Here is a 24,740-nt window from a genome sequence, read left to right as displayed (position 1 = left end):
TTATTAAGCAAGTTGTATTTTTGAGGATTAATGTCATTATGGATCAAGGACAGTGCTTTTGGTCAATCCAAAATGTTAATGAATCTAAACCCGAATGTATTATTATGCAACTAATTTTAAAAAAACGAACATTTTCCCATCTCACTAGTTTATTTGCAAATGTTAAAGTAAGAATAATAAAACAACTCAAAATGTACATATAAACATTTCTGACATGTCAAAAAAAATAATAAAAAAAAATCAGTGACCAATATATCCACCCTCCTTTTCAAGTCACAAGCCTTCCATTCATGGAGTCTGTCAGTTTCTTGATCTTATGGCGATCATCTTTTTGAGCAGGAGCAACCACAGCCTCCCAGACACTGTTCAGAGAGGTGTACTGTACCGTTTAAGCAAGGCCCACAGGTTCTCAGTAGGGTTTAGGTCAGGGGAGGAAGGAGGCCGTGTCATTATCTTTACATACTTAAGGCCTTTACTGGATAAAAATCATGGTCTTCTTAAAACATGCAGACTTTTTCCTGTACCACTGCTTGAAGAAAGTGTCTTCTAAAAACTGGCAGTAGGTTTTGGAGTTGATTTTCAGGCCATCTTTAACCCGAAAAGGTCCAACCAGCTCATCTTTAATAATACCAGCCCATACCAGTACCCCACCTCCACCTTGCTGGCGTCTGAGTCGAAGTGGAGCTCTGTGTCCATCACTGATCCAGCCACGGGCCCATCCATGTGGTCCATCAAGAGTCACTCTCATCTCATCAGTCCATAAAACGTTTGAAAAATCTGTCTTCAGATATTTCTTGGCCCGGTCTTGACGTTTCAACTTGTGTGTTTTGCTCAGTGGTGGTAGGGTTTCAACCTTCCTTACATTGGCCATGTCTCTAAGCACTGAACACCTCGTACTTCTGGACACTCCGGGTAGGTTGCAGTTCAGGAATATGGCAGCACTGGAGGATAATGGGTTCCTGGTAGCTTCACGTTTGATTCTTCTCAAATCTTTGGCAGTTAACTTGCATCTTTTTTTCTCAATACGTTTCTTGCGACCCTGTTGGCTATTTGCAACAAAACATTTGATGGTTCTGTGGTCACGCCCCAATATCTTCACAATTTCAAGGGTGCTTAATCCTTCTGAAACACTTTTTACAATTTTTGACTTTTCATTAAATCTCTTTTTTTTGCCCATTTTGGCTGAGGGAAAGAAGCTGCCTAATAATTATGCACACCTTTATATAGAGTGTTGATCTCCTTAGGCTACACCCTCACTCGTTATGCAAATACAGATCACCTGACATACTTAAATCCAATAAGCACTCAAGTTTATCCACCTTGAAGTTGGAAAATATGCCTAAAAATTATGATATGGCCAAAATACCCACTTGCCTAATAATTGTGCACACAGTGTACAACTAGTGTAGCAGTGGTAATTCTGGAATTAGTTAAATAAACTGCCATTTGTTACATGTCACAATATAAAGCAGTACAGTATCAGTAACATATCCTAAGTCATTCATACCACTTTGCTTTTTTTTGCACCTCAGTACTGTGTGTGCATAATTTGTTTCACTTTACAAACCAAAAAGTGAAGATAGACAAACTTTCACTTTCCACATTTAGATGTAAATGTAGATAGTAGGAAACTGTCAACTTTTTGAGTTGGTTTAAGACTATGCCAAGGAAGTACCTTTCTGAGTACTAATGGATTATGCCGGCTTGTACACATACACGAGAGACACGAGAGTTCTTCTTTACTGATGTTTACTGTGCTTTTTTTTTTTAACGTACACAGGTACACCGTAGAACTGGTGAATACAAATGTACAAGAAAGTTATATTTCAGCATTAAAACATATTACAATATAAAATTCACAAAATATAAACAAACATACCACTTTGGCCTGCAAGTAGACAAACCGGTGTAACTGGAACTTAGGACTTATTTCTTCTTTGACATTCACACGGCTAGACCGTCACCATGAGCAGCTTCTCTGACCTTACTTCCCAAAACAGGAAGTCCCAAAACAGGAAGTGACCTCTGCCCTTACCTTATACTTACAAAATTAACCGGTTATTTTCCATGTATCAAATTAACTTTACACCAATCCGGTATGCAAAAAAGGAAAATGTTAACATGCTCAACACAAAAATAAAACATACAAAATAAAATGCGTTAATTACATTATCATTACAAGAGCTCCACCTAGTGGTCAAATACTAACATTTCACCAACTGTTACATGGATGTTTTCATACTGTATTAAATATTAAACAATATTAGTTTAAATTTGAAAGTTAAATGTTTAATAGTGGTGCAGCTGATCATGGTTGATCCGTAATCCGAACCGATCCCACTCCACGGTTTGGCACGCACGTGCAAAGCCTAAAACTTTTATATATGCAGAGCTGGCAACAGTACAGACATTGTTACTTAAGTGGAAGGACAGATACCTCTATTTCTATTAAGTACTCCAGTGGGGGGGGTGTATTTTTTGTTTTTGTGTGTGTGTGTGTGTGTGTGTGTGTGTGTGTGTGTGTGTGTGTGTGTGTGTGTGTGTGTGTGTGTGTGTGTGTGTGTGTGTGTGTGTGTACACAGGTTGTGATCATCTGACCTGTGCTACTGTTCAACAAGATGTTATCCAATATTTCTTAAAAATAATTTACTTTTCAGTGAAAAGCTTGATGGATATTTCATTAGGACCATCATTTTTGCTTTATTGTTCCCTCCATTTAGGCTCAAATTGGTTTGATATTTGAAGGTGTGCTGTGCTAGGGAATAAGAACTTCTTTCAAATGTGTCTGACTTAACCAAGTTAACAACTATTTGTGCTTTGTTATTTTGTGCACAGCATAGGCATACATGTGTATACCCATACAGCATAATTTTTAAAGAAAATTTTTAAAGAGAGTTGAAAAAATGCCTAATTAAAATTTGTCTGATTACACTGTATTATCAAAACTTTATACACAAAATTCACTTACCAGCTCCACTCCTTTCTGTACATGAATGGATTCATAATTACCTCCATAATCAGCTACATCAATAACTTACATTTCTTCCCATCCTTGCCCTCTTTCCCACAATATTCTCATTCCTCATTTAGACTCAGTATTATGTGTGCTTGATGTTTCAGATGCTCTACACAAACACTCTGCACCTCACTATTGCTACAATTCAACCAACATAGTATATTGTTAAAAATGCTTTAAAGAACATTTGTTTGGATTAGAATAACTTTTTCTTCTTAATTTAGCTGTCACTCTATTCATGCCACATCTGCTTTGAATAAAATTTCTGTATTATGTTTCATAAGGTGTTGAATTCATTGAGTGTTGTTGTGTCTTTTTTATGTTTGCTAGTTGCTTATATTAGGCTTTGTTGTGTCTGTTTTGTTTGTAGGTGATGTTTCACGCCCAAGAAATATGGACAGAGGAGAATGGGTAATTAATCAAAGTATTAATCAGTTAATCATTTTTTGTTAAAATGAACATTCTCAGTTTACAAATAATCCAGTTACTACGTTGCAGTCATTAATGAGTTATCCCTATCTCCATTCTTTTCTACTCTTATTAAACAAGTTGCCTCCAAACAATAATGAAGCCTACAGTCTGATCAACTATGTCCCTGTTGATGACACCCCTCATGGTGAGCTGCAGCTTTTTGTTCTTTTGAACAAAAAGCTCAAAAAGTTCTTTTGAAAAATACCCTTCCTTTTTTGTTTTGTTTTTTCAAAAAAAAAAAAAAAAAAAAAAAAAAAAAATCTGATATTTGTTACACCAGCTTGTGAGATTATTTTGATGAGCTACCAAAATGATATAATTTAACGAGCAAGGCATTTAAAACAAATATCCTTTTAGTCCATGAGTATTAAGGCATACTAAGGGTATACTACAAAGCAACATCAATAGAGCCTGGCTTTCTTTCTTTTTTGCCTTGACTTAACAAAACTAGTATCATTTCAATAAGAAGAGATCATTAGAAGGAACTATACATGATTTATTAATATACAGAATTCAGTTTGAGGTATTTGGCGGTTAGACTCCAATGACCCGTCAAAGTAGAATGGAATAATAGCGTTGACAGGGATTAGGGCGGAACCCCCCCAGAGTCTAGACCAGGGGTAGGCAACTCCAGACCTCAAGTGCCGGTGTCCTGCAGGTTTTAGATGTGTCCTTGATCCAACACAGCTGATTCAAATGGCTAGATGATCTCCTCAACACGTCTTGAAGTTCTCCAGAGGCCTGGTAATGAACTAAATTATTTGATTCAGGTGTGTTGACCCAGGGTAATATCTAAAACCTGCAGGACACCGACACCCGAGGCCTGGAGTTGCCTACCCCTGGTCCCTAAGCTGGTGGTGGAGCTGAAGATGGAAGCTTGGATGAAGCCTGAGAGATGAGGTAGAGGCGGCGATGGGGAGGAGATGGGTTGCACGAAGGGAGAACAGCAGTATAAAATATATATATTTGCATTTATATTACACGTTTGGTATCTCTCAGTGCTGCTGTTTATTTTCTAATGTGACAGTTTAACAGTTCTGAAGCTTTAAACTACCCATCCATCCACAGAGAAACACTTAAACGTTAACGATTACTTGTGTTCAGCTCTGACTCTACCCCAAAGGTCTATATAATAGACATGGGAAATAGTGAAAACATTTCGGCCAATTTTAAACTGAAACTCCAAACATACAGTGGCTTGCAAAAGTATTTGGCCCCCTTGAACTTTTCCACATTTTGTCACATTACAGCCACAAACAAGAATCAATTTTATTGGAATTCCACGTGAAAGACCAATACAAAGTGGTGTACACGTGAGAAGTGGAACGAAAATCATACATGATTCCAAACATTTTTTACAAATAGATAACTGAAAAGTGGGGTGTGCGTAATTATTCAGCCCCCTGAGTCAATACTTTGTAGAACCACCTTTTGCTGCAATTACAGCTGCCAGTCTTTTAGGGTATGTCTCTACCAGCTTTGTACATCTACAGACTGAAATCCTTGCCCATTCTTCTTTGCAAAACAGCTCCAGCTCAGTCAGATTAGATGGACAGCATTTGTGAACAGCAGTTTTCAGATCTTGCCACAGATTCTCGATTGGATTTAGACAGTTTCCTGGAAAGTGGATTGGTCGTCGTGGGCCAGTTGAACGGCCCCCAAGGTCTCCCGATCTGACCCCCTTAGACTTTTATCTTTGGGGTCATCTGAAGGCAATTGTCTATGGTGTGAAGATACGAGATGTGCAGCACCTGAAACTACGGATACTGGATGCCTGTGCTGGCATTTCTCCTGCGGTGTTGCTGTCAGTGTGTGAAGAGCGGGAGAAGAGGGTTGCATTGACAATCCAACACAATGGGCAGCACACTGAACACATTTTATAAGTGGTCAGAAACTTGTAAATAACTCATGACAGAATAAAGTTACGTTGAAACCAAGCACACCATTGTTTTTCTTGTGACATTACCAATAAGTTTCATGTGTCACATAGCCCTCTTCCTATTGAAAAAACAAAAGTTGTATCCAAGATGGCCGACTTCTAAATGGCCACCATGGTCACCACCCATCTTGAGGAGTTTGCCCCCCTCACATATACTAATGTGCCACAAACAGGACTTTAATATCACCAACCATTCCCATGTTATTACGGTGTATCCATATAAATGGCTCACCCTGTACACCAGTGTTGGGTAAGTTACTTTAAATTAGTAACTTAGTTACATTACTAGTTACTTCTCTAAAAAAGTAACTCAGTTACTTCAAGTTACTCGTTACTTTCAAAGTAACTAGTTACTAGGGAAAGTAACTTTGGTTTTACTCAGAATTCTCTTGTTAATGTGTTGCTTCCGTAACTGGATACCCAGCCAGACTGCCAGTCTTCTAGCTTGCTTACTTGCCACAAGTGCACTGTGCCACCTACCAACAGAAAGGAAAAAATAATGTGCACATTTCCACGAAAGAAATCCCACGCCTGGACCGTCGTTGACCGCCGCCATGATTCTAGCCTGCTTTTTACATCCAACACAAAAACTGCAGTCGTGGTGCTTTTGATTGTACTCAGAACTTGGAAATTCTGCCTTCTGAATAGGAAGATGTAGGTAACACCAGACTGCAGATGAGCTGCATACAGAGCTGGACTGGGACAAAAAAATCATCCCAGGCATTTTGACTAGAGACCGGCCCACCATTATAGGAAAAATCATAAAGCCTTTGAATGAAAATAAACACTGTTGTGACAGTGATGTACACTGTTCTGATGGTATATATGTATCAATCTATCAATTGTTTGTTGTAAAACTCAGATAATTAATTTTTTTTTTTTTTTTTTTTTTTTTTTTTTTTTAAAAGCGAGACATTTTAAATGAGAATAATAAAGAAAAGTATTTCCTTGTGCCCCCCTTTCCCTGTTAATGCCCAACCTGGCCCCCTGGCATCACTTTGCTAGACCCGCCCCTGCACAGTTACCAGCTGTCAGCTACATAGAAAAGGATCCTGGTGTTATTTGTCTCTCAGAAACAGTTCATAACTTCCCTTCAACTCATTCATGTCACCTAAAAGGTAAACCTGTTTCTACATCACCTGTTCAGCTCTGATGATTCAGTAAGAACATCTCCTGGTTTCATCTGCATGTTTCCCTCTCACCAGATAACCAAACCGATATCATGACCAGCAGCTTTACAGCTGTGGCTCCAGCAAACATCAGCTGATACTAGAAATTAATATTAAATAAATTCTAACAACAGCTGATCAAGCTTAAACGTGCTGCTGTTGTTTAACGCGACATCCGCTAGTTTCCTCTTTCTGGCGCAAAGTGGGCGATAAACAAACAAGAGAGAAAAGCCGATCAGCTGATCATTGATCAGTTTCGTGATTGAAGTAGAAACAGGAGAGGAGAGAATGAGAGAAGAAGAGGCAGCTGTGCAGCTTCAGCTTTGTGTCTTTTTCATTGTAGCTGAAGTCCGGGACAAACTGTGCTCCTTTTCACCTCAATACGAAACGCGTAATATTTTCTCTGAATACCAGACGATTCTGTTTTTTACGGGATGTTTGGCAACTCTAATAATTAACCGTATGAACAAAATAAAGTTCAACATCAGTAACATAGCACCCACCCAGCTGTATAGAAACTCCGTCATGCTAGCTAGCACGCAGTACGAAAATGTCAGCATACCGAAAATAAACTCCACCTAAACTTGGTTTATATCTGACTCAGATAGACTGCAGGTCACAACTTCTTACCTGAAGTTCAGTTCACCTGACACGCGGACCGGCGGCCGCTTCGGGTCTCTCCTCTTGCCTCCCTTTTCCTTCATCCACCTGCTGGCCTCCACCACTTGCTAATGTTATTGAATCTGTGGAAGCTCTGCGATATCCACCACACGAAGTAACGAGTAACGAGCCTATCTAAATCCCAGTAACGAGTAACGCGTTCCTGGTTTTGGCATAATAACTAGTTACCGTGCTCGTTACCACAATAATAACGTAGTTACTGTAACGCGTTACTTAATAACGCGTTAGTCCCAACACTGCTGTACACACAGCCGCTCAATCACGTGATGCATACTGGATGGGAAGCACGTCCAGACAAAGGCCCCCCATATATCATATAGGAGACACACACATTGATATACACTAAATATTTATTCCATTTCTTTTTTTGTGGTGCCCAAATTTATGCACCTGCTTGATTTTGTTTAAACAATTATTGCACACTTTTTGTAAATCCAGTAAACGTCTTTTCACTTCTCAAATATCACTGTGTGTGTCTCCTGTATGATATATTTAACTGACATTTTTTATTGTAACAACCAACAATTTATACAGGAAAATAATGGCTATTAACAAGGTTGCCCAAACATGTGCATCCCACTGTATTAGTATATTCTGTCATTAGTATAATATGAAATAAATTCTACATGTGTCAAGTCGTGTGCCAACATTTGCTGTGTAGTAGAACTGAGACATTAGTCATTATAAAAATTTATTTGAAATAATATTAAAATTCTCAAACAGAAAAACATTAAACATAAATATATAAAATATAAGTATTTACAGAGAGACAGGAATAAAAAGGACCCAGCTGCTCTCCAGAGCAGGAACAAGGCTGAGGAGGAAATGCTCCATTGGAGACTGGCGTGGCCTCTTCAGGGACACCAGGATGGCCAGCTCCACCGCCGATGGACCGTCCTGGGACCAGTAGCTCATCTGCCTCGGAGCAGTCCTCCTCTCTGGGCCTGTAAAACAGCACAAAACACAAAGAAATGAGAAGGCTGCTACTAGATTTTAATTTCAACATTGAAAAAAAAACAACAACAACAGGATATAATCAGATTAGTTGTAGATATTTAGTAAAGGTGATCACAAGGGAATCCCACCGAGTAAAAAGCTATCAGTGCTTGCTGTACATCTGATGCTACAATTGCATACCTGTGGGTGCAGCAGCAAGAGCTCAGGGACTGGGGAGCAAGGAGAAGCAACAGGGGATGCTCTGCTGCAGAATCAGTTGGTTCTGTCAAGACAATATTAAATTAAATGTTAACAGGTTGAATACAATAATCATAGAGAAAGTATATACAGTGGTCCCTCACTTATTGCAGCAGGGGTTGTCAGAATAACTAGCCCCTCGCCACGCACTTTATACACTTTTTTCCCCCACACACATGAACATTAGTCACAGTTCTCACAAGTTGTTTCTCAAAGTGCAAACCGTAAAAGTATTATGCCGTGTTTTGTCTTCGTCTGCCTGCCACTTTCGTGCGCCTTTTTCCCTCGCGGTGCAGGTGTCTATTTCCGAATGAGGGTCATAGTTATGGGTGTTTTTGTGCTGTTTTATCTATTGGACGTGATGGTTATAAAAACAAAACATGATAAATTTGACAAGCGCAGGAGACACGACACGGAGGAGATTTGTCAATCAGGCTGCAGAATGCAATGCTGTACTGTGCAAAAAAAAAAAAAAAAAAAATCAGCAAAAAAGCGAGGCAGTGACGGATGAGCGGGACCACTGTGTGCTGTTTATTAATAAACAAAATATATTCCTATATGACAACATGCATAAAAGCAGAACGGTATTTGTACATCAGTGGGAAAATAGCGGTGGCTTGCTAGCTTTTGTCTTGGCTTCCCGGGTCAGTGAAAAATTTCAAAAGAGAAATGAATGAACTCACCAGGTTGCCCGATCTCTTCACATATCTTCCTCCAAGCTCGGTCCTTTATATTCCTGTCTCGGTACAGAAAGCAGCTGGTGTTGTACAGCTCCAGGTTGTTTGCTATGGCGGTGATTAGCCTTCCCTCCATTGAAGAATGAAGGGCTTTGGCTGGATCTGCCCCTGATTGGTTGTTGCGGCGCGATTTGACGCTGGAGTTCAGATTTTTCCAACTCGAGCGGTAGAGGCGAAACACGTGTATGCACAAAATGCAACACAAAAACTGACGCGCGTGATTTTTTTTGCGAGTCCAACGCGCCAGACGCGGTACACTGACGCGCGTTTCACGAGTTTTGGCGTTTTCGCAACGCAAATCTGCTTCCGAATTTTCACCGGACGCGCAATCGGGTGTCATCGCGCTTTTCCATTGACTTTACATGTAAACCTGATGCTCTGGCCGCCTCTATCGCGTTAGGTGTGAACACACCATAATAGTCTGAGCTGCTTCCAGCTTTATTTGTGAAGAGCACAGCAGCTTACAAAACACGTAGCTAGCTCGTACAGCTGCGACGTAAAACTTTCATACGCTAAAATGACCTTAAAATAACGGAGCTACGTGTGGTGATGCTAGCGTTAGCCATGTTAGCACCTTACCTTCAACAGGTGGTCAGACTGTGAAAACAGGCACTCAGTCAGATGTTGGTCTCTCCGTTTCGCTGCAGGGTCCCTTCATTCTTCACATATCCGTGTCGAGCCCAGTGTAAATCCCGAGGCTGAACGGCATTTGTACAAGCACACACGCTTCTTACCAGGCCAAAGCTATGAGCTAGAAAAATCCAGGCTGGCAGACAGCCTGTGTCTGACCAACCAATCAGAGAGCTCCTTACATCCTACGGTGTGGCTAATTTGAATAGCAGCAGGATTTTTAAAATGAAGTTGTTAATCCAACTGCTAATCCAAATGCTAATCCACATGTTAATTCCTGAGCGAACAGGAAAGGGAAATGGATTTTGAAATGCAGTTTATTAAAGTGCAATTGAAAAAAGGTTTTTGAAATGAAGTTTATTAAAGTGCAATTCGAAAAAGATTTTTGAAATGCAGTTTATTAAAGTGCAATTGAAAAAAGGTTTTTGAAATGTACTTTATTAAAGTGCAATTCGAAAAAGATTTTTGAAATTAAGTTTATTAAAGTGGAATTCAAAAATGTTTTTTGAAATGAAGACTTAAAAAGCATTTTAAAAATCAGTTTATTAAATTGGAATTCAAAAATGAATTTACAAATGCAGATTTTATTCTACAATTCATTAATTAAGCACAGAATTTTTTATTTCGATGCGCGTGGCTCTTGTGGTCCTCCATATCTGACAGCCTCTGAACTTCAGCTCTGTATGCCGTCTCATCTCCCCCAGAGATGAGCTCCACCATGGTGGTATCATCTGCAAACTTAATGACTGCTTTGTCTGGGTGGGAACTAACACAGTCATGTGTGTACAGAGTGTATAGTAGGGGACTCAACCTTGTGGTGTAAGGCTGAGGAAAGATGAGGCTCCACTCTAACTCTCTCTAATTACTGAATTTAGTACTGTAGTACTTCTTCAGTCTCAGCTGACTGCAGGTTTCCCCAAACCTTATAAACAGTACATTTGCATAATGACTGAAACCAGCCCACTGAAGGAACAATGGGCTGTGAGGTCAGTTCCTTAATCATAATTATGCAAATTCCCATGACCATTGATCAACAATCACTGACCAAAACCCACTGATCAAAGAACACTGATCAATGGCCATGAGTACCATTCACAGAGAGTTGGGGAATGGCTGCAATCACAGCATTGTAAGATGGCGAAAGATGTCACTTGGATGAGTGACGAAACGTTTCTCCCACAAAATGCCACGTCCAGATGAACAGATTCAACTTTTGGAGATTTACTTTCCTGGATGATTGAGAATGCATCAAGACGAAATAACAGCCTATGAGTATAAATAATAGTGGGGCATACATAAAGGCAGACTTTATCAAACAAGCACAGGCTTTCAAAATTCTGAAAACAACACACTGACCAGTTGTAAGTAAAAGAAAAAATCTAATCTAATAGAGACTAAAAGTGTCACCGCTCAGCAGCCAGAAACAAGAAATGAACCCAGGAGCAGATTCAAGTAGAGGCTCAGAGTGAAGTGAACAGAAAACTTTATTTACATTAACACAAAAAGGGAGGCAAAAGCTAAAACTAAGGACAAGGATAGAATGCATGAATAGGAGCTAAAAGCTATGAACATGAACTATGGTAGAAAAATGCTATGAAAATGGACTATAGTTGTGGCGGGGCGTGGTCTGCAATCACACATCACCGGCACTAAACAATGAACTGGCTCCCAAGTTAGCGTTATTGTTCCATACGTGTGGCTGGCAGCATGGAAGCTGCAGCCAAGGTGTGTTGTGACAGTAACTGTGCAATAAAAGTGGTTAAAGATACTTAAAAACATAAGCGTGTCATTGGGTCTGCTGTGGTATTACTACAGTGGTGCTGAAACCCAGGAGGGGGGCGCACCAGACCCAGAACTGGACCAACAAGTGGAGGAGCTGGCCCAAATGGTGACCACACCGCCGGAGCAGGAAGAACTCCAGGACTGGATCGTGTGCAGGATGCAAGTGATTGGAAATCTGGCCGCTCTGATCCGGTCCTGGCCAACACTCCCCCCACGGGTGGGCCGCAGCTGGTCCCCGGCAGGGGCCTGCACCAGTCCCGGCTCCACGGAGCAAACAGCGTGTCCTCGACCGAACCAGCAGGAGGTGGGGGTCAAGGAGGCACGCAAGGGCCTCACCAGCCGGAGACGGGGGTCAAGGAGGCACATGGGGGACCTTAGTAGCCAGATATGGAGGTCAAGGCGCGTGAGTCACCTCGACAGCCAGAGGTGGAAGACGAGGTGCGCGAAGGACCTCACCAGTCCTGCAAAGCCGGAGGGCTTGCTGCCCAAACTGGCCTCACCTCCACCAGAGGCTGTTTGGTCCTGTGCCTGCTGTGCCACAGCTGCTTGTCACGCGGACCCACTTCATCACCGGCACCACTGGATCCGCAGCCGGCCACCTGAACTCACGCCTCCCTGTCGCTGGGCCAGGGTCCGAGAGCACTGACAGTTGATTTTCTCTCCCATGGGGTGTGGGGGTAGGTTTGGCAAGATGGCTCCCGGCCTCAGTTCGGCGATGGGGGTATGTGACGGGGCTGGTCTGCGGTTCCACTGCAGGGGATGCGGATGCACCTGAGCGGCAAATGCAATCATGCATCGCCGGCATAAAACAATGAACTGGGTCCTGAGTTAACATTGTTGTTACACCTCAGCTGCAGTTGAGGTGTGTTATGACAGCAACCATGCAATAAAAGCGGTTAAAGATCCTGAGAAGCATAAGCGTGTCATCGGGTCTGTCCTGGGTTGTTTACTATCGTATTTCACACAATTAGAGGGGTCAGGAACACAAACCGTGGCTGGCAGAGCTTGGCAAGGGAAACAGTCTTGCAGGTAGAGTAATGCAGGAGGGGGGAAACGAGGAAACAAGGCCTGGATGAGTCCAGTGGAGTAGTGATCCGTGATTCCAAACAATGGGGATGCAGGCAGGTCACACTGGAGAAAACAGACTGAGAGGTTACCAGCTATTGATTAGTGCCCAGGGGAATGAGGCTATTGTGAGGTTGAAAGGTTGTCCAGGAAGCAACTGAGAAGACAAGAACACAGAGGTAAGTACTAGAGCTATGAGCGCAGTGAAAAACATGAGGCCAAGAACTAACGTAAGCATACAATCTGGCAAAGGCTGGTTGCGAAACGCTGGTCTTAAATATAGCCGGCTTGATTAGTCTCAGGTGGTGATCCTGGGAGGATCGATGAAGACTCCACCCAAAGGAGGAGAGCAGACACTGTGGAAAATTACTGTGACTCCCCCAGACCATGACAACAAGTTTCATTGCTTGTTATTCTGAGGAGTTCATTTATACAAGAACTTGGCACACCGCTCGTTCAGGTGTGCAATCAGAAATCAGGGATGTCGTGGTTCAGTTGCTTGTCTCAGGGTCAGTACACCTGGAACGGGTTGTAAAGTTCCATAATTATTCTACAGAAAGGAAACAGAAAGGCAAAAATGAATTGATCTTCATTAAACGTAATAGTTTTCCAAAAAAATCTGAAATTTAAATATTCTATATTTAAAATATATTAATATTTTAACTCATTTTCCACATCACATGCACGTAAAAGACGACGCCTGAATAGCATGTTACTTTCAGTGGTCAAATCAAAGTTGTCAGGTCCTGCCTGTATTCAAGGCTGGAAGGCAACTCACCAAAGTTACACTCATAGGTGGCGATGCTGTAGGAGTCACTATAACCAGCCTATAAATTATTTCAAAAAGATGTTAGGTGGAAAGGACAGACTCAAAATAATGACTGGAAGAAGGATAATCTCACCACAGAGACTTACCTTAGATTTCCAGTCATCTAAAATGGAAACCAAGAACAAAACAAAATGACTTTAATGGACAAATATAGAGAGACTACATAAATAATATCTGCATCATCACTGTATATCTCCAAGCCAGAGTGTGCAAACATTTGTTGATTAGGTTGTGCTAGGCTAATAAGTTTAAAGCTATTTGTTATTTAATTCTAGCTAATTTATCACTTAGCATCTCAGCTATTTTGAACCCCACGATTCATACTAAATTCACACTCATCAGCTGTCTTCGATTATCTATCTTGATTGTCTTGTAGAGTACAATTTTCCAAAAATCATTTCAAGGATTTGACGTGAAATACTAAAATAGGTTTATTCTGTACAAAGGGGATGTAAAGTACACTGGTCTTATTTCTGTTTTTTAAAACTGTAATTTTCCTTTAATCTGAGCAACTCTGAAAAAGGACTGTTTGTTGCGAGCAGCAGTGATTGACAGTGATGATGGTAAGGAAGGTGTAGTGTGGTACTCATGCATGATGACCTAAAAATCCTTTAAAAATAAAATTACTTACCTACCCACACACACACCCCAATTCATAAATACAAAAACAAAAACAAATAATGACAATAATCCAAAATAACTCAGAGATGATACATTGTATTACCAGAAGCAGATTAGAAGCTTTTAGTTACAGTGTTTGTTTTTTATCATTTTGCAAAATATATAACTTGAATATTGAATATTTCAAAATACATTTTTCCAAAATAAAAGGATACACAAATGTTAACAATTTTATTTTCAGCAGAATTTGTAAAATAAAGACGCAGATGACCAGTATTGCACTCATATATGACAGTACTGTAGGTGGCACTATAGCCATCCTGCTGGTTTTGTAAAGAGTGTCTTCTTTCTAGAGAAAAAAGCACACATTTCTAATTTATGTTCTCCAAAAATGTCTTCGTTATGGAACTGAAAACAGAAGCTTAGGTACTGATGGGCTAATTTGTTTACAGAAACCTCTTAAGCACCTTACTGTTTCTTTCAAAGTGGGCAATTTTCAGTAACCAGTTATTTGGTTTTTGTTTTTTTGTCATGTTGCACTCATCATGAAATCAAAGTCATAAGACCTAGGTAGTATAATTTTCCACAAATCATTTCACAAAGTTTTCCTGAATTAAACACATAATAGGCCAACTTTGTTCGAAGAAGAGTGCACTGTTTTGCAAAAAACAAAACTGGAGCTTTCCTTTGACATTCACATACTATTCAGGTCAAATTTGATCCATCCTTTTTCAAGTGACCCAAAATTAAAATATTTAAAAATGCTATATTTGCCAGAGGCTACACATTTTTTGCACCGAGGTTGTTCCAGGTTAAACTTGGCCTGCATCTATTTGGATTTAATCTATGTTAGTGGGTTCAGTCGAGAGAAAAGGAGGTTTTAGGAAATCCTAAAGCTGTAAAAATATAAATGTTATGTCTGCGTGTATATTTTATGGGACACAGTGAAAGAGTTCCAGGGGAACCTTGATAATGTCATGATGAGACATTTGTGTTTTCTCACCACAATTGCTCAGGTTCCTGAAGAGACAGGCACCTTGTGAGGAAATCTTAAAATAGTGAAACAGTAAAGCACCATAAAGTTCCCTTCACATATAATGCAACAGCACTACTATGACACTCTGAAACCCATTGTTCCCTATAGCTGAGACATGCATGAACATTTTACCACTGTATCAAACAAAGTACAATGCAGCACAAATACAACATCTATGAAGCACTTACAGAGCCTATGACTATGATATACTTTTACATACATTCTTCATTCCTGATTTTTATTGCTACCAATAGAAGTAAAAAATGACCGACAAAAGTTTACATATTAAAGATACAGTGCAGCAGCCAGAACAAAACAATTTTGGGTCAACCTTAGTGGTCAGGTCAGTACGCACCATCAGAAAAGTCCTGTTTGAGTTCATTTGAGAAAAGAGGGCTGTGGTGGCCAGAAAGAACATAAGGCATAGACTGGTACTACTGGTGACCAGCTGGAGTTAACATTACTTACATCTTGGAACCACATTTCACTAGAAAAAACAAAACAAAACAAAACATTAAACAATCCTCAAGAAATCATAGATAATGTGTTTTATTGCAAGAAAACGTCATATAAAATGAATTTGAATTTAAAAGAAATGTACTGTAATTAGGGATTTTTCTTTTCTTACCAATGCTTTTTTGCACAAGGAGAAGAGGCAGTGCAAGCAGGACACCACTGCCACAACTACTCCGATTATCCATATCATTTTTGCTGCTTTAAAAGAGGAGGTCATTTCACATTTTAAGTGAAAACAGTTAACAGGGTAAAAATTCTGTGAACCTTACTATGGCGATGTGACACAGGTGGCTCATCCTCAACGAGCACTTGTTTAATTTGGCTTTTAGTGATTTAGACCACACAAAAACGTGTTTATTTTTTTTAAAAATATATATATTTATATTCGTCCATGAATAAAAATAGTAAAATTAGGTCTACCTGTTATTCCAGTCGTGTCAGCAGCAGTAGGATTGGTCACAGCTGTGAGAGTTATCCCAGGAACAGAAGGACAAGGGGAGGCTGCCGCCAGTGGGATCCCAGGAGAAATAATTTCTTTAGTGCCTAAAAAATTTACTTAATCAAACATTAAAAAAACCACAATCAACTTTTTTATTCAGTTTTAAAAATCGTACCTCTAATTCTGTTTCTTCTTCGTACGCTTGTAGAAATAGGAGTAGATGTGGTGAAAGTCCTCAAAGTAGTCAGGTCTGATGGATTTAACAAATGTTAAATTTAAACATCCAAACGATTTTTTTGATAGCTCACTAAAATTTCCACATTAAGGAACGAAGAAATGTTTTCAGTGTTATTTGTAAATTAATTTCAGAAGTTATTTCCAGTCCTGTATGCAGCTGTTTCATTCTAATATGACATTGGCAATGGTAATTTTATTTATATAGCACATTTCATTTCATGTAAACTCTATTTGCTTAATGCAGAAAATAAAATAAACACATAAAAAACCTGTGTAGGTCTATAACCCCTTATGGCAGTGAAAGCAGTAAAACAAAACAATGCCCCTTTAGTCCCTTTGAAGTGCAGGCCTGGGTGAATAAAAGTGCTTTTTGTCTACATTGGATACATGCACAGTTGTAATTGATCTCAGGTCAGCAGGCAGCTTGTTCATCACTATCACAGTAACTGAAAGCAGGCTCAGCACACATCCAATTCTGGGAACAGTTACAACTGATGATCTGAGAGGTCTAACTACACTGTAATACTCTGCAGTCATTTTCTACTCCTGGTTCATTTAAAATGCAGCTGTGTAAAAGTCAATTTTTAGCTCATCTTTTCGGCTTGTTAAACCTAAAACTATATGTGCAGACTGTGTGGAAAAGCAGTACAGGCACTCACATTGTATACTAATGAAGGATATGTTGCTGTGAGGAGACTGGTATTGTCCTCCTTTACGCTCTGTCATGTAAAAACATGCCACTTGAACCTCAGCAGGTGAACTCTGCTCTGCCATAAAGAGGAGCTCAGTTCCTGTAAGTGTCTGCTGACAGGAGATGGATGTAGATTTTCTTCTTCTCATAAAGTACAAAAAACACTGAGTCACAGAAACAGATGATGGAGTCTGACAGTTCACTGTGACTGAGTCTGTTTCTGTTATCATCTGTGGATTCACTGTCAGTTCAGGCCGAGGAGCTAAAAATATAAACAATTGTTGAGTTAAATAACTAAATATTGCATTTTTCAGAAAATAAAGTCAATGAGAGAAAATCTTTTGGCAGTTTCACTTTTTATATTAGTCATGAAAAATGTCTTTACACCTCACTTATCCTCCATTTTGAGAGCAGCTTTGTATATTGAAGTAATTATTTAGTTAAACATTCTAACATTAGCCCATTGTTACAGTGTTTACTCACTCTGTATGATGATTGGTGACATGTTACTGACTGGAGATTTCTGTATATTAAGGTAATAACAGGTCATTTCAAGTGTAACAGGTGAACTTTGACGTGTCCATGACAGAAATTCAGACCCTGTCAGAGTCCACAGACAAGAGGCTGATTTGGCAGTTTTATCTCCTGAAATGATGAAATAACACTGAGACACAGAAACAGATGATGGAGTCTGACAGTTCACTGTGACTGAGTCTGTCTCTGTGATCATCAGCGGGCTCACTGTCAGTTTAGGTGGACGAAGATCTGAAAAATTAAAGTATATGTTAGATTAATTAAATACATTTGCATACAAATTATATAATTTATATATGATATTTATGATAGCAGAGTGAGCACTGAGATATTAGTCATTCCATTTCATAAACATTCCTGAAACATAAACTGTTCATGGTCATTTGTTCACTCACTGATTATGGTGATGGTGGATGGCTCGCTATCAGGAGATGTATGTTTAAAAGTATAAGTTTGTACAGTGTAAGAACATCTCACTTCAACCTCAGCAGGTAAGCTCTTATGTGTGATCTTCAGCAGCTCAGTCGCTGTCAGTGTCTGCACACAGGAGGAACCTTTGGACAGTTTCTGGCTTGCAATATAAAAATCACACTGAGACACAGAAACAGATGATGGAGTCTGACATTTCAGTGTGACTGAGTCTGTCTCTGTGATCAGAGGTGGATTCACAGTAATTTCAGGCCAAGGAACTGAAAAAAATGTAAACATTTGTTTAACTGAATAAGTAAATATACAAAAATAATCAATGCCAGAAAATGTTTAGGTGGTTTTACTTATTATATTGGTGATGAAAAATTTTCTCACACCTCACTTATCTTCCATTTGCAGCTTTGTATATTAAAGTAATTATTTAGTTAAACATTCTAACATTAGCCCATTGTTAAAGTGTTTACTCACTGTGTATGGTGATTGGTGACATGTTACTCAGTGGAGATTTATATATATAAAGATAGTAACATGTCAGTTCAACTGTAACAGGTGAACGTTGACGTGTCCATGACAGAAATTCAGACCCTGTCAGAGTCTGCAGACAAGGAGCTGTTTTGGCTGTTTTATCTCCTGAAATGATGAAATAACACTGAGAGACAGGAAGAGGATTCTGACAGTTCAGTGTGACTGAGTCTGTCTCTGTGATCATCAGCGGGCTCACTATCAGTTTAGGTGGACGAAGATCTGTTAAATAAAGTATATGTAAATTTTAATAAGTAAATTTGATGTACATAAAATATTTTTGACAATAGATTTACAATACCAAAGTAAGCATGTAAATGTAAAGTATTTACGTCTATAAATTTTTAACACATAATGCAAATTTCATGGTCATTTCTTCACTCACTGTTTATGTTGATGGTGGATGGCTCGCTGTCAGGAGAACTATGTTTTAAAGTATCAATTTGTACAGTGTAAGAACATCTCACTTCAACCTCAGCAGGTAAACTCGTCTGTGTGATCTTCAGCAGCTCAGTCGCTGTCAGTGTCTGCACACAGGAGGAACCTTTGGACAGTTTTTGGCTTGCAATGTAGAAATCACACTGAGACACAGAAACAGATGATGGAGTCTGACAGCTCAGTGTGACTGAGTCCGTCTCTGTGATCAGAGGTGAACTCACGCTCAGTACAGGTGGAACACTGGCTGAAATTTCAGATGTAAATATTTCATGATGAGCTATTGTGGAGATGTTTCAAAGTAACAAATCAAACAGCTGATACACTGATTAACATATGTGTGTGTGTATAACTATTAAATTAATTACACTAACCTTGTACTTTAATTCCATGAAAAGAATCTGTTGAGGTTACAGAAAACATGTATAATGATATGAATCTTGAATGAATGTTATTATGTATTAAACATAAGTATGCATTAATAATGTATAGTATGTATGAAACATAATAATAGCAACACCTAACAGAAATATTCACTGAACACACCAAAGGTAAGAGCAGAAAAAATGAAAATAAAAGAATTTCACAGGAAGTTTAACTTACAGAGAAGGACAACGAGCAGCAGGACTCCAGCCATGATAGCATGAACGACTACCAGAGCAAACTAACACTAATCTGACGTTCACCAACATTACATGACATAACTGTCTTCCAGGAAAGCCAGAAGTAAACCATACTAACCAGCCACAGTAACACATATGTCATATAGAACTGCAACGACGCATTTTTTTAAAACCCTCAGCCCATGTAATTATGATATATTTAGATAAGCGCTGCCCCAGTGTTGAAATATAAACAGTTTATATTTCTCTTGCTTTGCTGTTACATCTTTTACACTGTACAACCTCATTAGTTCCCAGAACTTAAAAAAAACTGCAAACTCGTTGCCTCATAAAAACTAAGTAAAGCTTACTTAAGATGACAATGTTAGGACAACTTATTCATTGCAAGTATGCAGTATGACTAAATAAGAATAAATAAGAATAACTTCATGTTTCTGACTGTTTAGTACTAACTTCACCTGATGTTTTATCATCCTTGAAATTTCTAGTACAGCACTTATATTAATATAACACTGTATGCAAGTATGATTAAAAAAGAATAATTTACAACACTTCTTGCAATGGCGTTAAAATCAGCCCAACTTTTATTTTCAAATGTAAAAAAGTACATCGGCCAACATACTGGACACTGTTCTACTGAACAACAACAATTATATTACCATCATTGTTATAATCTTACAATGAAACAAAGTCTCAGATTTAATTATTCTTAAAGCTAAGTTTAAGCTTTCCACAACTTTGTTTTGCAAGTTACAGTACTTATATAATCAAAATAAAATGTCTTTATTGTTCAGTCACAAGTGCAGTCTCTAGTTTAAACAACAAATTTGTTTTACATTCAAACACAGAAGTTTGGTATGTTGTAATATTTTAAGGATGGCTTGTTTCCAGTCCAGGCATTACTGCCTAAATGACTGTGCAGAACAAAGTCTTTAACATTGTCCCAATTTCCCTTAAGCACAGTGGCAGTGGATGTGGGTTGGAGATGCAATGACCCTGAATCTGCAGGTGACCATCCTCACTGACTACACCATCTGTGACGGAGGACTCTCTCTCTCCTGGTGTCCTGCAAGCAAACAAACATATTCTTTAGAACACCAACTTATTTGCTATCTTAAAACATTTTTTTCTGCATTTACTATAGAGCTGACCTCAGTTGACAATCTCAGGCTCCCTCCCAACTGAGAGAGGTGACATTCAATGTCCCACTTGTCAGTCTGGACAGCCCTGACCACCACCCGACACAAAATGTCATGAAAGCATAATTTTAAAAAGAGCTATGCAAACATGGCCAATAACTTTTCATTCTGATGATCTGCAAAATAATTTTGGCACAAAACAAATTGCCCTGTTCAAAAACTTGCAGACTTCACTATATACAGTTTAGACTGTGTGGACACTCTAAACTAAGTTTGTGAGATATGATTTTCAAGAAATGCAGATCAAACTGTCGTTGTTTGTATTTACTTACTGTCTCGTAGAATTTACTGGAGTCACCAGCAGCAGCATAGAGCAGTCATATCTCAAGTCTAACAAATGGTAAATGGCCTATATTTGTATAGCACTTTACTTAGTCCCTAAGGACCCCAAAGTGCTTTACACTACATTCAGTCATTCACCCATTCACACACACATTCACACACATAACAGAAGACAGGAAAAGATTAGTAAAGAAACCACTTGTTAGGAGACCTGGGTCATTGACCCCGAGTTTTGAGTTTACATTGTTATTGTATTTTGATTTTGATATCATTTATCTTTTCTAGTCTTTTAGTTTCTTTGTTAGTGTTCTGCTTTCTGGTTTCTGTCTGTGTTCCTTAGTTGCTCTGTCTCCCCTGTCTTCTGTATCCCCTTGTCAAGTCTGCGTCTCTGTGTTTCCTGTGTTACTTTGAAGTCCGTGTCTCAGGTTATTGTATCAGGTTTTGCTTCCCTTGTCTCGTTAGCCCTGATTTGCCCCAGCTGTGTTTCACTTCTGTCTCTCATTCCCTGATTGCTCCCTCTGTGTATTTAAGCCCTGTGTTTTCATTTGTCTGTGTCGTGATCTACCCTCATCCTATGTTGTGTGTTCTGTCTGATGTGTAAGTTTATTTGTATTCTTAGTTTGGTTACATCTGAGTTCAGCATCAAAGCTGTTTTGAGCTCATGTTTTTGCCTCCGAGTGTCTGCACATTGGGTCCTCCTTTCCACCACTCCTGCCTGCACACAGCCTTCACATGACACAACTTCCCCAAACCAAAGCACAAATGAAACACTAAATAAAACAGGTTCATGTAAAGCACATGTGTCAAACTCAAGGCCCGTGGGCCACATTCAGCCCGGCTTACATTTATATCCGGCCCGTGAGATCATTTTATATAGATTTATTATTATTGTTATGCATGGCCCAGCGATATGAGGCGCTAATAACACACAAACTAGAGATGCGATATTGCAGCGCTGCAGCCTCCTTGCCGAATGCTAGACTACCTGGGAACATTCCTGCATTAATCAAGTCAAACTTCTGTTATTGCGAAGCTAGTCCCTCACAATGGCGAAGAGAAAAGTTGATTCTGAAAACAGAGCCTTTCAGCACCAATGGGAGGCTGAATATACAGTATGTTTACAGACATTGCCGGTAAAGCCGTGTGTCTTATTTGTGGAGCTAATGTGGCTGTAATTAAGGAATTTAATTTAAGACGGCACTACGAGACAAAACATCATGAGCTGAAAAACCTAAATGCAGGGCAGAAAATACAGAAAGTAGGAGAGCTAAAGAAGAATCTAACATTTCAGCAGACGTTTTTCACCAGAACAAAATCACAAAGTGAAGCTGTTGTGAAAGCAAGTTTTATTGTCGCAGAGGAGATAGCCAAATCAGCCCGACCATTTACCGAGGGAGAGTTTCTGAAGAGCTGCATGATGATGGAGTGCGACATCTTGTGTCCAGACAAAACGCAGATTTTGGCAAATGTGAGCCTGAGCAGAAATACGATTGCTGATCGGGTTTGTGAGATGGCCACTGATTTAAGAACACAGTTGTGTGAATGAAGCAAAGACTTTGTTGCCTACTCTCTTGCTGTGGATGAAAGTACAGATATGATGGACATCGCACAGCTGGCCATCTTCATCTGTGGAGTGGACTCCAATTTGTGTGTTACAGAGGAAATATTGGACATTAAATCGATGCATGGGACAACGACAGGAAAAGACATTTTTGAAAATGTTTGTCAAAGTGTAACCGACATGAAACTGCCCTGGGACAAAATTGTTGGACTTACAACAGATGAAGAGTCGGCAACGTGCGGTCAAAAAAGTGGACTAGTCTAATGTTGAACCAAGTCGGCGCAAAAGCGTTCCCAAATGCGCACTTTGCTGATAAACTGAGCGCACTGCGCACTGAGTTCGCACGACGCTTTTCGAGCTGCTTCGCAACCCATTTACAGTTGACGTGGAAACTGCACCTGTGCAGATTCAGATGGAGCTGACTGAGCTGCAGTGAAATGGGACACTCAAGTCAAAGTACGACACTGAAGGGCCCGCACAGTTTATTCGTTCCATTCCTGAAGCAATGCCCCAGCTCCGTCTACATGCGGCTCGAACCTTGTGTATGTTTGGTAGCACATATCTGTGTGAGAAGCTGTTTTCAGTGATGAAGATTAACCAAACAGCACACAGGAGTCCTGAGAATCCTGAGAATCTCTACAACACAAGATCTCACACCAAACTCAAAAGAACCAGCTCTGACAAAGTGGCATAAGAGCAAAGAAAACCGAATGTTATGATTTGTTGTTATTTTAAATTTTGCTGAAAAGCATTAATTTTATTTATTTTTCCAGTTTTTTTGCATCATGTTCATATTTTGAATTTGTATCATTTTGACAGGAGATATTTTTATGAAGAGCGAAATATTTTAAGTTTATTTTATTTTTTATAAAATGGCGTAATAGCATCAAAATCTCATTATTTTGATTTGTTGTTATTTTAGCGTTTACTTAAAAGCACAATTTTCATTTATTTTTCTGGGTTTTTTGGCAGCATGTTCATATTTCTAACTTGCATAATTTTAACGGGATATATTTTTATGGAGAGCAAAATATTTAAAGTTAAAGTTTATTTATTCTAAGTTTATTTATTGTGGAATAATTTTCCTGTCTGTTTTATTCATATTTATGTTTAAAAAACATTGTTTTAGTGTGTTCAATAAATGTTTATCTTGTTTGGCCCGCAACCTAAAGTGTGCCTTGAGTTTTGGCTCCCTGTGTAATTGAGTTTGACACCCCTGATCTAAAGTATGATTAAAGTTCAGCCTGATTAATATAAATGTCACTGACAATTACAAATATAATGGAAAACCAAAATATTTACCACTCAGTTTATGTCTTTCTGTCCAACAGCTCCTTTTCTAGACTTGATGTAATGTGGGGTGTCAAGGTCCAGGGGAGTGTCTGGGGTTTCTCCACCTGCGGCTGCTGGTCTCCTGTCCATTCCTTTGGGTTGGAGCTTCATTTGTCTCACCTGGGCCTCATCTGCAGGCAGGAAGAGCTACTTAAACCTGTGCAACCTGCTTCTCCTCGCCAGTTTGTTATGCTCTCCATGGCCGTAACTAATCAGCTTCTAAGTAAAAAACCTTTCTGTTCATTTCCTGGTGTAACCCTGTTCTCCCCTATGTTTAGAGGAAATTGTCTCCACGGTTTGGACTCTCCTTGACATCTGTTTGGCTTCCTCACCTGCTTGCCTGCCCTTTGGCCTGGCACTACACCTCAAATACACTGGAAATTCCCACAGACCTCCCGGTCTACTTTCCGGCTCTTTGAAACACCGCGGCAAAATGTCAAGGAAAAGCACCGAGTTTTATCTGGAGCATGTACAAACTGATATTAATCTTTAATAGGGCTGTCAAAATTGAGAGAAAACAAAACAACTGCTCTAGAATGCCGTCCACCATCTTAGTTCAATTGGTCACATGATTGCATCATATGACTAAAATGCATCATCGTTTTCTAAAGCTACCATTTTCGCAGTCCACACTGCGACACGAAAACTGAGTTTCAAATTTATCCACTTTGTAGAGCATTTTCCAAAAGCTCAGTTTTCCTTGACCAAAAACGCCGTCTCAGTGTGGACCGAAGGCCAAAACAGAGAGAAAAAGATGCATTCTCAAACAA

At 39.5% G+C, this 24,740-nt stretch overlaps 1 protein-coding gene and 1 long non-coding RNA gene across 2 annotated transcripts; both read right to left on the bottom strand.

The window, feature by feature from the left end:
- Positions 1 to 14,214: 14,214 nt before the first annotated feature.
- Positions 14,215 to 19,661, bottom strand: LOC120440193. The gene is made up of 11 exons (XM_039612042.1): positions 19,577 to 19,661; positions 19,348 to 19,374; positions 18,924 to 19,220; positions 18,485 to 18,760; positions 17,983 to 18,276; positions 17,537 to 17,818; positions 17,022 to 17,315; positions 16,301 to 16,375; positions 16,107 to 16,229; positions 15,799 to 15,884; positions 14,215 to 15,657 (listed from the first exon to the last, which is right to left on the bottom strand). The coding sequence occupies exons 1-11, from the start codon at positions 19,608 to 19,610 to the stop codon at positions 15,655 to 15,657; spliced, it is 1,791 nt and encodes a 596-aa protein (XP_039467976.1). The 5' UTR covers positions 19,611 to 19,661; the 3' UTR covers positions 14,215 to 15,654.
- A 506-nt stretch (positions 19,662 to 20,167) lies between these two features.
- LOC120440194 lies at positions 20,168 to 24,356 on the bottom strand. Its single transcript, XR_005613059.1, has 3 exons — positions 24,303 to 24,356; positions 23,941 to 24,101; positions 20,168 to 20,662 (listed from the first exon to the last, which is right to left on the bottom strand). It is a non-coding gene; the product is annotated as an uncharacterized LOC120440194 (long non-coding RNA).
- Between the last annotated feature and the right edge of the window lie 384 nt (positions 24,357 to 24,740).

The sequence above is a fragment of the Oreochromis aureus genome, linkage group 5 (genome assembly GCF_013358895.1).
Source record: "Oreochromis aureus strain Israel breed Guangdong linkage group 5, ZZ_aureus, whole genome shotgun sequence".
In the NCBI taxonomy this organism is placed as follows: domain Eukaryota; kingdom Metazoa; phylum Chordata; class Actinopteri; order Cichliformes; family Cichlidae; genus Oreochromis; species Oreochromis aureus.
Note: the sequence above shows the minus strand (reverse complement) of the source record. Positions and strands in the feature narration are given on the sequence as shown.